The 15,618-nt window shown below is 35.9% G+C and overlaps 1 protein-coding gene across 7 annotated transcripts in view; it reads left to right on the top strand.

The window, feature by feature from the left end:
* The window catches only part of LOC123536860 (phosphatidylinositol 4-phosphate 3-kinase C2 domain-containing subunit alpha-like), a 94,948-nt gene that overhangs the window by 30,464 nt on the left and 48,866 nt on the right, over positions 1-15,618 (top strand). For all 7 annotated transcript variants that reach the window (XM_053528216.1, XM_053528219.1, XM_053528217.1 and 4 more), the window contains 11 exons: positions 2,128-2,212; positions 2,488-2,613; positions 4,016-4,180; positions 6,123-6,228; positions 7,099-7,160; positions 8,036-8,116; positions 9,472-9,660; positions 10,032-10,125; positions 11,377-11,471; positions 12,008-12,188; positions 12,638-12,745. In XM_053528216.1, the coding sequence (XP_053384191.1) occupies positions 2,128-2,212; positions 2,488-2,613; positions 4,016-4,180; positions 6,123-6,228; positions 7,099-7,160; positions 8,036-8,116; positions 9,472-9,660; positions 10,032-10,125; positions 11,377-11,471; positions 12,008-12,188; positions 12,638-12,745 (1,292 nt within the window). The remainder of the gene's footprint in view (positions 1-2,127; positions 2,213-2,487; positions 2,614-4,015; positions 4,181-6,122; positions 6,229-7,098; positions 7,161-8,035; positions 8,117-9,471; positions 9,661-10,031; positions 10,126-11,376; positions 11,472-12,007; positions 12,189-12,637; positions 12,746-15,618) is intronic.

Here is a 15,618-nt window from a genome sequence, read left to right as displayed (position 1 = left end):
GTGTAGATTTTTGTTTGTTTGAGAAAGCCATCCAGCTGGCCTGCAGAAGATTTTGGTTTTACCAAGATGCTTGTCTGTGTCTGAACTAATGCTCGGAGGGGCACAGCTGGAAAGTGGCAATATGACCCAATTTTTATTGGTGTGACATTGAACAAATAAAAAAAAGGAAGAAAAAAAGAACATTTTAAACTTGAAGCTTTGGTATTAGATATTTGTAGCATCATGCAGTTGTTGGTTCAAGTGTACAGATTATCAGTATGTTAAATTGTTCAGAAATGAATGTTTTCTGATCATATTTATACATTGCAACAGAGAGATACTGCGGTTTTGTGTGGACCAGTAAGGGTCCTTTGATAGATCTGATCCTACTGGCATAAAAGGTCAAGATCATTGCTTACTTAACCCTAACCATGCTGGACACGAATGACTCTGCTTTCGCGACTAGTGTAGATCATGATCAGCCTGCATATCAATGCAGTCTGATCATGATCTGCACTGTTTGCGATTCAGTCAGTATCTTTTTGATAAGCACCCCTTTTAACAGTTAATGGTACTGTCCAAATTGAATGATCGACCAGTTCATTATAGAAATGTAGCAGGGTAAGGGTTAAAGAAATGTCAGAGGTAAAGTAAGTGTTGTCTTTGTAACCTCTTTGAAAGAGGCCTATCATCAGACAGACATGTATATATTAGAATTCTCGTGGCCGAGTGGCAAAGGTCATTGACTTCCAATCACTGGCTTCTGGCATCTCTTGGTTTGAGCCTTGCTGGGGTGGTCATTATGAGGAAGCCAGACAGGTGACTTGTGGAAAATTGAAGGTCTTACCAAGGTGCTTGCCATTGATGGGAATAATTATGTGGAGCGACACCTGGGGTTTTCTTTCACAGTTAAAGAACTGACTTGTTTGACTTGTTATAATATGATCTTATTCAAAACTAAACAAGAAACGAACAAAAATACATCTGAATACAGATTGTGATAGCAATATGCCGGTCTCTGAAGTAGTTCTATGTTTACCATAATAAACTTCTTTGAACATCAAATTTTGTAGTTATAATTGATAGTGGTAAGCAATTTATTTTTGTAGCATCAAATGTTAAACTTTAATATGGAAATTGAAGGCTGAAATATGTGAGTAACAAACTAAAATTGTCTGTGTTTTATTTATGTTGGAATGTTAGTATTTGTATGCCTTTCTTGAGTAAGCTTTTCAGATTTCCGTTGCTTCAGTATTAGGGAGTTACTTCTATATAGAGTTTGAGCTCAGTAACCTGAGTGCCAATACTTTAGTCTTCTTGTGCTATAAATATTCTCTCAGAAAATTTAACTGAAAATATCCAAGTTATTCTTTCTCCGCCTCTTTTTTTGAAGTGGAGAAGTTGTCATTTTTGTTTTGTTTTAAGAACAAAATAGCACTGAAGGATGAAAGGTCTAATTGATCAGGTGACTGTTAGTACAAAACTAAAATACAGTTGAAAAATACTTATATGACATCTTGATTATATGTTGAATATATTCCTTGGGAAAAGCTTCTGAAACCATGGTGATTTTTGGTGTTACTTAGGCAACTGTTCACACCTTTTCTTGCCTGTGTCATATTTATAGAACTTGCTTGTGCCAAACGCTACAAATGAACTATCTTGTAGGTTTCTGGATGCTGAAACTTGATACATACTTTTTCTCTGGTTTGGAATATAGAAATGTTAAATTACTCATTTTCAGTGAATGTGTAAGCAATTTTTTTGTTGAAGTTCAAGAGAGTTTTCTACTTTTTTAGGATGCTAAGGTGATGATGTTTATGTAATATTTAAAAGAACTGTTATTATTAAGAAGTTGTTGTAAAACTTAATTAAAATGATCATTTGATTGAATATATTTCTTAGATTCATTAGAATACTTTATTTTGATAAAAAAAAAACCACACATTTTTTTTGTGTGTGTGTTTTTTTTTAACTGGAAGAAAATTGTGACATAGAACTTTAAGAAAATGACAAAATGTTTGTGTTTACAAATTTTTTATACTAGAGAATGGTAATTTTGAACATGACGATTTGCATAATTATATTTAGAACTTCACAGAAATTGTTAGATTTTTAGATTATTTTCTATGTTACATATTATTTCAGATCCACAAGATGTAACGGGTTCTGGTGAAAATTTTATTGTACAGATCTGTACAGTACACAGAATACCTCCAGACTGGGGAAGCAGGTATGCTTTCATGACAGTCTTTAGATTTTAAAGATACTTTTCATAGAACAATTAAAGTAATGTTCTGCTTATATGTGGTGAAATTATTTTGTTTTCAATATTGAAGCAGTGAAAATTGTTAAATTCTGGGTACTTTCAAAGATTTTAATGGGAAATACCACGAAACTACTAACTATTTCTGACGGCACTTTGCATTTATGAAAATAGCACAGTTAACCTGATATTTACTTTTATTAAAAAGAAAATAGATACTTAGTATTTAACTTATATTTTAGATTTGACGAGTATAAAATGGAGACAGAATTATACCATGGGAAGAGAAAATTAGGTGTTATGTCTTGTTCAACGTGTGCCTCAGTCCATTCCTCTGGTCTTGTACCCCTTATAGTCTGGGACGAATGGTAAGTGCACCAGTTGTTGGTGACAGAGCTGTAAAGTTTTTAATTTCTTTGTTTATAGTCTTGTCAGTATTATCCTTAAGCCGGCAGTTCAATATGTGTAGCACAAGGCTTCAAGACAGAAGGTTGTAGGTTTGAATCCTGTGTACTCTTTGTTCTTTTTGAACAATGACTGAAGATGTCATGTTTAAGGTCATTCTTCTCCCATTTTTGATTTGTGTTGAAAATTGTCAGTTAGGGAGAAAATATTACTACTGGTACGGAAGCCAAGAGCAGCAGTTAAGTTAAATGGCTATTGTAAATAAACAAATAGGATTGATGGTCTGGTAGTTAAAGTGCCAGTCCCTCAACCCGTGGGTCGTGGGGTCAGGACCATGCCTTCTCATATGACTTCAGTACGGGTTTTACCAGGAAGGGGGCTTGAGAGTGGTTCAAGTAAACATTAAGCTTTCATGACATTCGAGCTGAAATTAATTAGTATAAACTAAACTAAATAACTGAAGTAAATAACTGAAATATTGTTGAAAAAATGGCATAAAACTCAACTATACAAACAAACATTATTATCTTTGACATTCTCTCTTACTTCATCTTCATCTTTTGTTCTGAACAGGTTGAAAACTGGTTTAAGGCACATAATCTATCTTACTATTCATTTTAAATCATGTTAGTGTACAGTCCAGCACACTTTGATGCAAGGATGGATTTTTAGCTCACCTGAGCCAAAGGCTCATGGTGCGCTTTTGTGACCACTCAATGTCCGTCATGCGACGTGCGTCGTCCGTCCGTCCGTCCGTCAACATTTTAAAAGAAAATCTTCTTCTTGAAAACCACTGGGCAGAATTACACCAAACTTCACAGGAATGATCCTTGGATGGCCCCCTTTCAAAATTGTTCAAAGAATTGAATTCCATGCAGAACTCTGGTTGCCATGGCAACCGAAAGGAAAAACTTTAAAAATCTTCTTGTCCAAAACCGCAAGGCATAGAGCCTTGATATTTGGCTTGTGACATCATCTAATGGTCCTCTATGAAGATTGTTCAAATTATGCTCATATTATTCAGGTGAGCGATTCTGGGTCATCATGACCCTCTTGTCTAATAATTTTCACATAGTATTTTGTGGGCTTTTGCCTTTTACATTGTGTATTGCTTCACAATACTTCCTCCACTTGATATTTTTATGCTTTTTGTATAATTTGGTTTCCATTTTGATTTTCCCCAGTTTATCTGGTATTTTAGGGATATATTCAGTGCGACGGCTGTCAGTATAACTTTCAAAAACTGAGTCAGCATAACCCCAATATTTTTACCAGATTTTTGTAAAAAGCTCCAATTTTTTGGTATACAGTGTTACCAGTGAGTGCATTAACATAAAAAAACTCAAATTACATGATTTGTTTCAGGTTAACACATGATATACAGCTGTGCCTGTTGCCAAGAGAGACTAGACTATGTATCACTCTTGTTGGTGTGAAAAATCTCCAGACTGGTTCTGGTACTGCAGCAGAATCTCAGAGAGAGACCACAGCTCTTGGTGGGGTAACCATTCAGCTCTTCAACAGGAGAGGGTAAGTTGTTAATTATGTCTCCCCCAGGAGACATATTGTTTTTGCCCTGTCCGTCCGTCCTTCCGTCCGTCCGTCCTTCCGTCCGTCCGTCCGTACGTCACACTTCATTTTCGAGCAATAACTGGAGAACCTAGAACCTTCAATCTTCATAGGGTTGTAGGGCTTCTGGAGTAGACGACCCCTATAGATTTTGGGGTCACTCCATCAAAGGTCAAGGTCACAGGGGCCTGAACATTGAAAACCATTTCCGTTTAATAACTAGAGAACCACTTGACCCAGAATGTTGAAACTTCATAGGATGATTGATCATGAAGAGTAGATGACCCCTATTGATTTTGGGGTCACTCCGTCAAAGGTCAAGGTCACAGGGGCCTAAACATTGAAAACCATTTCCGATCAATAACTAGAGAACCACTTGACCCAGAATGTTGAAACTTCATAGGATGATTGGCCATGAAGAGTAGATGACCCCTATTGATTTTGGGGTCACTCCATCAAAGGTCAAGGTCACAGGGGCCTGAACATGAAAAATCGTTTCCGATCAATAACTAGAGAACCACTTGACCCAGAATGTTGAAACTTCATAGGATGATTGTACATGCAAAGTAGATGACCCCTATCGATTTTGGGGTCACTCCATTAAAGGTCAAGGTCACAGGGGCCTGAACATTGAAAACCATTTCCGGTCAATAACTTGAGAACCACTTGACCTAGAATGTTGAAACTTAATAGGATGATTGGTCATGCAGAGTAGATAACCCCTAACGATTTTGGGGTCACTCTGTGAAAGGTCAAGGTCACAGGGGCCTGAACATTGAAAACCATTTCCGGTCAGTAACTTGAGAACCACTTGACCCAGAATGATGAAACTTCATAGGATGATTGGTCATGCAGAGTAGACGACCCCTAACGATTTTAGGATCACTCTGTTAAAGGTCAAGGCCACAGGGGCCTGAACATGGAAAACCATTTCCAATCAGTAACTTGAGAACCTCTCGACCCAGAATGTTGAAACTTCATAGGATGATTGTTCATGCAGAGTAAATGACCCCTATTGTTTTTGGGGTCACTCCGTTAAAGGTCAAGGACACAGAGGCCTGAACATTGACAACCAGTTCCGATCAATAACTTGAGAACCACTTGACCCAGAATGTTGAAACTTCATAGGATGATTGAACATGCAGAGTAGATGACCCCTATTGATTTTGGGGTCAGTCTATTAAAGGTCAAGGTCACAGTGGCCTGTTTATGTAAAATCATTTTTTGGAAATAACTTGAGAACCACTTGACCTACTGTGTTGAAACTTAATAGGATGATTGGACATGCAGAGTAGATGACCCCTATTTATTTTGAGGTCACTTGATCAAAGGTCAAGGTCACAGGAGCCTGAACAGTGACTTGAGAACCACTAGGCCAAGAGTATTGAAATTTAGCGGGATGACTGGACATGCCAAGTAGATGATCCCTACTGCAGCCAACCATCAGTGTCTCTTTGACTTTCGCTCCTGACCCCTATTGACTTCTTGCCTATAGGACTTTGCATTGGGGGAGACATGCGCTTTTTCACAAAAGCATTTTCTAGTTCTTAATCTTTTATCTGTAGGAGACATGTTGTTTTTAGTGTGGCAGTCTGTTTGTAATGAAATAGTGTTGCCTCATATCTTGCATGTAGTATCTCCTTTTTAAGTGACTTTGCACAAATGTTTGTCACAAGCAAATAACATGCAGAGGGCAAGTTATAGCAATATTGACTTGAGGTCAAGGTCATGCAGTGAGATAAAAGGTCAAATAGGAATTACATGCTCACTCCTCTTGAACATTTTTTAAAATTACTTTGTGTAAATGTTCTTGACAATGAGACAATGTGAAGAAGACAAATTTCAGTCCTGTGTCAGTGTTCTTGTATTTTAAAGACCATCTATATCATACAATGTTATACAGGTACCTGTTACAAGGCAGTCAGCTTGTGCCACTACAGATGAACTTCGCAGCTGATCCTGTTACACCATTCTGTTCAACATTACAGCCAGATTCAGCTCTCCTACAGGTATCATCAATTCTTAATATTCACATGGATTTCTCATTTTCAGCTGCTTCTTATAGCCTGTCTTTGCTCTCCGATCATTGAGATATTTTATGGCATAGTCAGACTTTGACTAAAGTCGACCTGGCTTGTTTGACATAGTCAGACTTCGACTAAAGTTGACCTGGATTTTACAACATAGACTTTTGACTAAAGTTGACCAGAATTTTATGCCATAGTCAGACTTTGACTAAAGTCAACCTGGATTTTATGCCATAGTCAAGACTTTGACTAAAGTTGCCCTGTAAGCAGAGACCACCTGGTTGTAAAACATTCTGATTGATAAAATCTATAAGAAGATCTTTTGGAAGCCGAGAATGCAACCAAGCAAACTTGTAGCAGATTCTGTTTAATTGAGTCTACAAATGAGAGTTAATGAAATGTGTAACACCCTTCATGCCCCTACCACAGGCTTAAGTGGAATTCTATTATAGCAAAATTTAATGGACCCCCCATGATCCCAAAGGACCAGATGATTTAACAACGCTCAGTCCAACTACTGGGAGATTTTTTTACAGCTTAAAAATTGCTGTGTAATTTCACCTGAAAATGAAAACCTTTTGAAAATAGAGGCTGCTTATGTCAGATTAGCCGAGTACATGCAGCACAAGTCCTTTGTCCTTTATCTCTGATTATGTTAATTGGGAAGAAAAAGTCACAAAATAATTCAGAACCATTGATTATGTTACTTGCAGAGAATAAGTCAGTACCATTGAGGCAAGTGGCTGCTTAATAAGGTGGTTTGAACTGTGAAATTGATATGTAAAATAAAGTATTCTTTTTATGGAATAGATTATCATTAAAAATAAAATGTTTTCTTTTCTTTTTTTGCAGTTTAATTTACCAGACTTTGGAAAGCAGATTGTATTCTCGGAACCTTTGAATATGTCAGACTTGTAAGTTGAACAGCATGTAAATTTTACTTACTGTTTTGTAATAAATTTGAGTTCTGTCCTCAACCAGATGTTAGAAGCCATCCAGCCATCTAGCTGACTTGTGGGTTCTACCAAGGAAGCCACCTGTACCTGAAATAATGGCTGTTTGTGCATGTTGGGTCTTCCTTAATCATGAAAATATCTTCATAGTTTCTACGTCATGCACAATGTGCCTATTTTGCACAACAACGAAGCGACTTTACCAACATAATGATTAACATGTTAGGGGAGGGAGGGGTAGAGGGAAGGGTAAGCCAGTTATGGTTGGCTCATGATTATGACCAAACCTCATGAAGACATTTCATAGATTTTTTTACAGACAGATTTAAAAAAGAAAAAATGGTATATCTGCTTGAGTATATACCCTGATTTCAGTGATCATTGAGGTATGTCATCATGCCAGTTTTCAAGGTATGGTGAGGATAAGTGCATGGCCACTTTGAAATTTGTATTCAAAATGCCATTTAGCCCGCCTGCTTAGCTCAGTAGGTAGAGCATTGGTCTACGGATCGCGGGGTCGTGAGTTTGATCCTCTGGCTGGGCATATGTTCTCCGTGACTATTTGATAAAGAATATTGTGTCTGAAATCATTAGTCCTCCACCTCTGATTCATGTGGGGAAGTTGGCAGTTACTTGCGGAGGAAAAGTTTGTACTGGTACAGAATCCAGGAACACTGGTTAGGTTAACTGCCCGCTGTTACATGACTGAAATACTGTTGAAAAACAGCGTTAAACCCAAAACAAAACAAAAATCAAAATGCCATTTATCCTTTAGTATATAATACTACATACAGGTAATAAAGAGAGTTTATAGATACTGATTCTCACTTTTTCAGTAAGAAGAAAACATTCATGGATTTGGCACCAGAAGTACGGGAAGAAATCCAGGAAGTGATGAAGAAAGATTGTGTCACATCGTATGTATTTTATATCAGTTTTAGAATAATAGGAGGATGAAATAGAAAACAAATATTAAACTTTTGACCTTTTGAAAGAGTAACTGATTCAGAGTCATTCATTGGCACATCCCAAGTTCAGTGTAATTACCAAATGCAATGCAGGTAGAAGAATTTTGTCTCTTAATATGCATACCATCAAAATGTCATTACTTTCAAAACCTATTCTTTAAATTGTTGTAAGATTTCTCAAGATTTCTTTGAATTACAGTGTTAGTTATTTGAAAGTAAATCAAATGTTAAATCAGATGTGATTTTTACTTTTTGCATGAAATATTGAGCATACATGTCATACGTCCCGGATTGTCCGGGATTGTCCCGGAAATCACATACTCGTCCCGGTGTCCCGGACAGTGTTGAAATGTCCCGGAAAATTAAAAATACAGAAAAACAAAACTAACCCCCCAAAAAACTAGTTTTTTTTGGCCTATAAATTGTTGAATTTTACATGAATAAAACACAATAAACAGTCACCGGGGTCACATTGTTTATTCCTAATTATCCAATAATCAGTTTCATGCCCTTGAGCGGGACACATGTTGATTAAGCTAGCTCCGATCACCACTCATATTGCAATCAATAACAGTTTTATGATAATTTAATATTAGGAACAATAGCCGAAAATCTCGTTGTTGTTAGCACGTAGGCGGTGAAGCTACATGTAGCCTTGATTGGAAGAAATGGCTAATAACGGTCAATTAAACAATAATTATTTTAAAAGGTTGTAATCTTTCAAAATGTAGATTGTCACACATATTCTTAATTAAACTTTTGACTATTGAATGCCTTTGTCGGCCGATCCTTGAAAATTGACCCAACCCGAAATATTTTATATCGATTTTATCTACAAGATTTATTTCATTCCTCTGAGGATTCCATTTTATTAATGATTAGGTAAACTTTTAAGCTTTAAAAAGATACCAAATAAGCTGGATTCAAAATCACGATGACCAGGTTAATTCTTCGTATATAGCAAGTCTCCCAATTCAGTTCACCTCGGTAACGCAACCAATTCACGTGCCGAACTATAGACATAAATTACCCTATTTACCTCCCTTAGAAAGCTAGACGACATTTGCAACAAATTATTCCTAAGCGAGGGAACAATGTTTATCTCCGGAAACTGCATATAATTTTATGATATTTATGCATGAAACAGACGAATACTAATGTCATGGTGTATGTCCCGGACAAAGGGTAAAAATCCCGGAAATTTTAACTCAGAATCCCGGAAAGGTCCGGAAAAATTATGGCATGTATGTATTGAGAGTCAATAAGATTTAAATTTACAACATAATTTATAACATTTTTTACAGATGTACAGGAGATCAGTTAGAGATCTTATGGAATTATCGTCAAAATCTTCATGACTACCCGGGCTTGTTGCCATGGATACTACAGGCAGCCCCAGGCTGGGACTGGGCGTGTCTTCCAGAAATATATGCCCAGATTAAACAATGGTCTACATTACAACCCATGCAGTCATTAGAGCTTCTCCTTCCACAGTAATTTTTTTATTCAATATTAATGTAGCACAGTTTTAACCCTTAGCCTTTTCAATTTGTGTTTATACATAGGACATTTTTCTCCCCTTGATCGACTAGTTTTTGCGATGTTGTCGTATCATGAAATGTATTTTTTTTTGTTTGTTTAAATCTTATTGTCTTCACTGGCTTGTCAGTATAAGATACAACTGTAGAAACAGTTTATACAAATGCCCCTATTTCCTTAACTTTTCCATTTAAATTTTTCAACAAGAAAACTTTCTAGAAGCTATAAAAGGATTGTGTGGTATTGCAACATATTTAAAATGAAGTGAACTTTGATTTTTATTAAATAATAAATTTTGCAACTGTTATATGTTTTTATAAACCAGGTACCCGGATATGAAAGTACGGTCCTTTGCTGTTGATTGTTTGAGAATGATGCCAACAGATGATCTCATTGCATTTATACCTCAACTTATACAGGTAATAGAAATATTACACTGATGATATTGCATTTATACCTCAACTTATACAGGTAATAGAAATATTACACTGATGATCTCATTGCATTTATGCCTTGACTTACACAGGTAATAGAAATATTACACAGATGATCTCATTGTATTTATACCCCAACTCAACAGGTAATAGAAATATTACACAGATGATCTCATTGTATTTATACCCCAACTCAACAGGTAATAGAAATATTACACAGATGATCTCATTGTATTTATACTTTGACTTTTAATACACAGGTAATAGAAATTCATATTGATGATTTCATTGCATTTATGCCTTGATTTATACAGATAATAGAAATTTCATATTGATGATTTTGCATTTATACCTTGACTTACACAGATAATAAAAATTTCATATTGAGAATTTCATATTGATGATTTCATTGCATTTGTACCTTGATTGCACAGATGATAGTAATTTCATATTGATGATTTCATTGCATTTATGCCTTGATTTATACAGATAATAGAAATTTCATTACAGACAGTCTCAATGCATTTATACCTCAATATATACAAGAGATAAAACATACAAATATTTTTGTAGCATCTATATGCTGTCATTTTCTTTTTCTGACAAGGCAATATATATATTCTGATTTGGGGCTGAACACTTTGGTTTGTAGGTTAAGGGCAAACATAATCTTGATTTAGACCTTACCCAGATAATAATTTGTTTGGGATAACATTGTATTTATACTTTAATTGACACTGGTGATTAAAAAGACCAGGCAGGATGAACATTTGAGTCACAAAACATACACCCTGCCATTATTTTAGGTACCAGAGTAAATGCTTATAAACATTTAGAATGTTTTATAGACTTTTTACTGTAATTCATACGTTTCATTGCATTTATCTCAGTTTATACTGGTAGCTGGGATCTATATGACCTTATTCCTAAACTCAGAAAAGGGAGTTGAAAAGAAACTAAATACATAATTTTAGTAATTTCACTGATAGTATACCTCTATACATACAAATGACTTGTACATGATCTCATAGACTTCATTTTACAATTGTAATAGCTGTAATTTGGAGATGATCTCAATAAATTTATATCTCTACATAAAGTGAGGTTTGCAGAGTAGACCATGCTTAGGGAAATTGAAGAGAAATATTTTTATGACGAAAAATAGGATCCAGTATTTTTTATTTTTGTTGTGTGACCAAGAAATGTTACTTTCTGTTTTTGTTCAAATAATTTTAGGCCTTGAAATATGAAAGCTATCACAGTTCTCCATTGGCTCGATTAATGCTGGAACAATCATGTAGAAGTGTTAGATTTGCCCATCAATTCTTCTGGTGAGTTTTCAAACAATTTTAAATATTAACCTTTGAGTAAGCATTTGAGAAGAAAATCCCCATGTGTGGTTAGAAATTTCAACTAAAAATGAGCCGTGCCATGAGAAAATCAACATAGTGGGTTTGCGACCAGCATGGATCCAGACCAGCCTGCGCATCCGCGCAGTCTGGTCAGGATCCATGCTGTTCGCTAATGGTTTCTCTAATTGCATTAGGCTTTAAAAGCGAACAGCATGGATCCTGACCAGACTGCACGGATGCGCAGGCTGGTCTGGATCCATGCTGGTCGCACACCCATTATGTTGGTTTTCTCATGGCACGGCTCAAATGTTGTTTTGTCTAACTTTGTTTTGCTTTAGGAACACATATATGAATAAAATTTTATAAAAGTTCACTTTTGCATAGTCAGTTTTTAAACAAATTTTACACAGGAGACACTTACTGAAATACATAACAAAAGTCCTGCATGAACCAATAAAAATTATGAAGTCTCATATTCTGTGTTGATTGTTATGTTGATATACTGTGTGCTACAGGTTGTTGAAAGGAGCGACACAAGATAGTCAGTATAAGAGAAGATATGAGTTAATGTTTGTAGCCCTTGTCAGTGTAGCAGGGGAGGCGTTATATCAGGAGTTTATGAAACAAGAAGAGATTGTCAAAGTACTTCAGACCACAGCTGAACGTGTACAGCAGGCTAAAGGCAGCGAGAAAGAGGTAATTGATAATTGGTTAAAGCTTGCGATGCAGCATTTTGCACTGCATTATAGTTCCTTTGTTTTGTTATACATACAAACCTGGTTGATAAGTTTTCTTGATGGTTAATTATCAGTTCACGGGCTTGATCTCAGGGTGGGGTCAGTGCTCTAAGATGATTTTAGTGAAAACAATATTCAGAAAATGTCATTTTTCTCTTGATTCATAAGAAGGTCAGTTGCTTTTGGCCCTTCTCTGATACATACAAGAAAGTTCTCAGTTGCTTTTTCAGAAAATGTACTTGTGTGAAAGTTTGAAAAACTGGTTTGTACAGAACTGAAATATTGTTGAAAATCACATTTCCTGAATAAAATGAAGAAACAGATTACTGGTTTCATTCTTTTCATTGATGTTTGTGCAGTCTTAATTTTTATACACAGACAGCAAGATATAACTTCATTTGTTTTCAGAATACTCTGCGAAAAAATTTGGAAATCCTTTATGAGATATATGAGAACAAACACAAAGTATTGCTTCCACATAATCCAGGCTATGAGGTTTCAGGAATTGAAATGAATGTAAGTATTACAGTAGAATGATTTGCCCTTCTCAATTTTAGGTAGGGTAAACATTTTAATTGTTCTTTAGTACTCAGAGTATCACATAAAATATTTATCTTACATAGAGAAATGATAAAAATTTGAAAATCTGTGCATAAGACCACACGAGAGAGCAAGGTTGTTGTTTCGATTAGCAGGTGGATTCACACTGCAAATGTTCCAATTTGTGATCTTTAAAATCATATGGTGTCTGTTAAGGGGTGGCCAGTAGCTAAAATTTGACTGTATTTGTATTAAACACACCCTCCATAGAAGAAACACCTCTGCCAAAGCAGGTATTTTTCTCTACACAAGCTCAAATTTATTATCCCCCGCCGATGAAATCGGGAGGGGGGTATTGAAATGGCGTCCGTCCGTCAGTCCGTCCGTCCGTCCGTCCGTCCGTCCGCAGCCATTTCTCAGTAACTACTTGGTAGAATTTCATGAAACTTGAAATAAACATGAACCAACATACTGCGATGATGCCCGTCAAGTTTTTTTTTTGATTGGTCAATTTCCCTCAGAGTTATTGCCCTTGATTTAATAAAAAATGTCCGTTTGCAGCCATTTCTCAGTAACTAACAGGTAGAATTTCATCAAATTTGAAATAGACTTGAACCAAGATACTGTGCTGATGCCCGTCAAGTTTTTTTTTTGATAGGTCAATTTCCCTCAGAGTTATTGCCCTTGATTTAATAAAAAATGTCCGTCTGCAGCCATTTCTCAGTAACTAACAGGTAGAATTTCATCAAATTTGAAATAGACATGAACCAAGATACTGTGCTGATGCCCGTCAAGTTTTTTTTTTGATAGGTCAATTTCCGTCAGAGTTATTGCCCTTGATTTAATGAAAAATGTCCGTCTGCAGCCATTTCTCAGTAACTAGCAGGTAGAATTTCATCAAACTTGAAACAGACATGAACCAAGATACTGCGACGATGCCCTTCAAGTTTTTTTTCGATTGGTCAATTTTCCATATAGTTATTGCCCTTTAATTGTTTAAAAATCCACAGATCTGTACATAACAAACCAACCAATTGGAAGAATTTCATTAAACTTCTTTCATTCTTTTCCATGAACATTTATTATAAACATGTGATGTTGTGTACCTACACCTGGTCACCACCTTACCTTGGTCCCCCCCCCCCCACCTTCCATTTTTTTTTTTTTTTTTTTTTTTTTTTTTTTTTTTTTTTTTTTCATTTTTCATTTTCTATCAATATTTATAATCAACATGTAAACTGTTGTATCCTCACCCCCCCCCCCCCAGCCCCACCCAAACAAACCATTCATTTTCTTTTAATTTGATTTTGACTAATGAAATTGTTTGCTTCTTGGTAACATTTTTAACTTTTTGCTGGATATATTTTTTTGCCATTCATCAACTCTGACCCTTTCGGCGGGGGATTCCAATTCATCGAATTTGCTCGTAGTAAACTTGTAATTTCAGAGAAACAGCTACAGCAAAACACATTCTGGTCTTCCCAGCAATGTTGCTATAGAGAAATTGCACTGTATTTTGAAAGCATTCCACTGCATTTTATTAGCTCATCTGTCACGTAGTGACAGGGTGAACTTTTGTGATCACCCTTCGTCCGTCGTCCGTCCGTCCACAATTTCCTTGTGAACACGATAGAGACCACATTTTGTATTTGATTTTAATCAAACTTGCAATCAACTTGTATGGGCATAATATCTCGGTTCCTTTCGAAAACTGGCCAGATCCCATCATGGGTTCCAGAGTTATGGCCCCTTAGAGGGCCAAAATTTGCCAGTTTTGGCTTGTGAACACGATAGAGACCACATTTGCAATCAGCTTTAATAAAACTTGCACACAAGTTGTACTGGCATAATATCTCAGTTCCTTTCGAAAACTGGCCGGATCCCATCATGGGTTTCAGAGTTATGGCCCCTTAAAGGGCCGAAATTTGCTATTTTTTTGCTTGTGAACATGATAGAGACAACATTTTGCAATCAACTTTAATCAAACTTGCACACAAGTTGTACTGGCATAATATCTCAGTTCCTTTCAAAAACTGGCCGGATCCCATCATGGGTTTCAGAGTTATGGCCCCTTAAAGGGCCAAAATTTGCTATTTTTTGCTTGTGAACATGATAGAGACAACATTTTGCAATCAACTTTCATCAAACTTGCACACAACTTGTATTGGCATAATATCTCAGTTCCTTTTGAAAACTGGCCAGATCCCATCATGGATTCCAGAGTTATGGCCCCTTAAAAGGCCAAAATTTGCTATTTTTGGCTTGTGCAGTCATATAGAAACTTCATTTATGGTTTGATTTGATACAAACTTGCAAAATATTTTCAACAACAATAAATTTTGGATTACATGATGAATCTGTCAGATCCAAACATAGGTTCTGGAGTTATTTTATATCTGATTACCTCCCCTGATTCTAATCAAAATGAATTTGTATCAGTAAGCACTTATAGGACTCATTTGAAATTTTATTATTGTCATTAGTTGGAATAAGACAATCAGGGTAGATAACTGGACTGATTTATGTCAAATTACTTCCCTTTATTTCAAATTAAAATGGGTATATCTCTGTAACTAATGAAGATACTGATCTGAAATTTCATTTATGACATCAGATGGACTTGGACAATCAGTGAAGATACATATTGACTGAATTTATGTTAAAATACCTCCCTTTATCTTTTATGTAAACGAATATACCTAGCAGCTTCTAATGAGATTGGTTTGAAACATTATTTATGTCTTCCATGGTAAGAAATTTCTACTTTTACTTACTTTTCTAACATATTGTTGTAAAGGCTTGTACTCTTTACCTTCTACATGCATATACCAATGTATGATTACCTCCCC

The sequence above is a fragment of the Mercenaria mercenaria genome, chromosome 17 (assembly GCF_021730395.1).
Source record: "Mercenaria mercenaria strain notata chromosome 17, MADL_Memer_1, whole genome shotgun sequence".
In the NCBI taxonomy this organism is placed as follows: Eukaryota; Metazoa; Mollusca; class Bivalvia; order Venerida; family Veneridae; genus Mercenaria; species Mercenaria mercenaria.
Note: the sequence above shows the minus strand (reverse complement) of the source record. Positions and strands in the feature narration are given on the sequence as shown.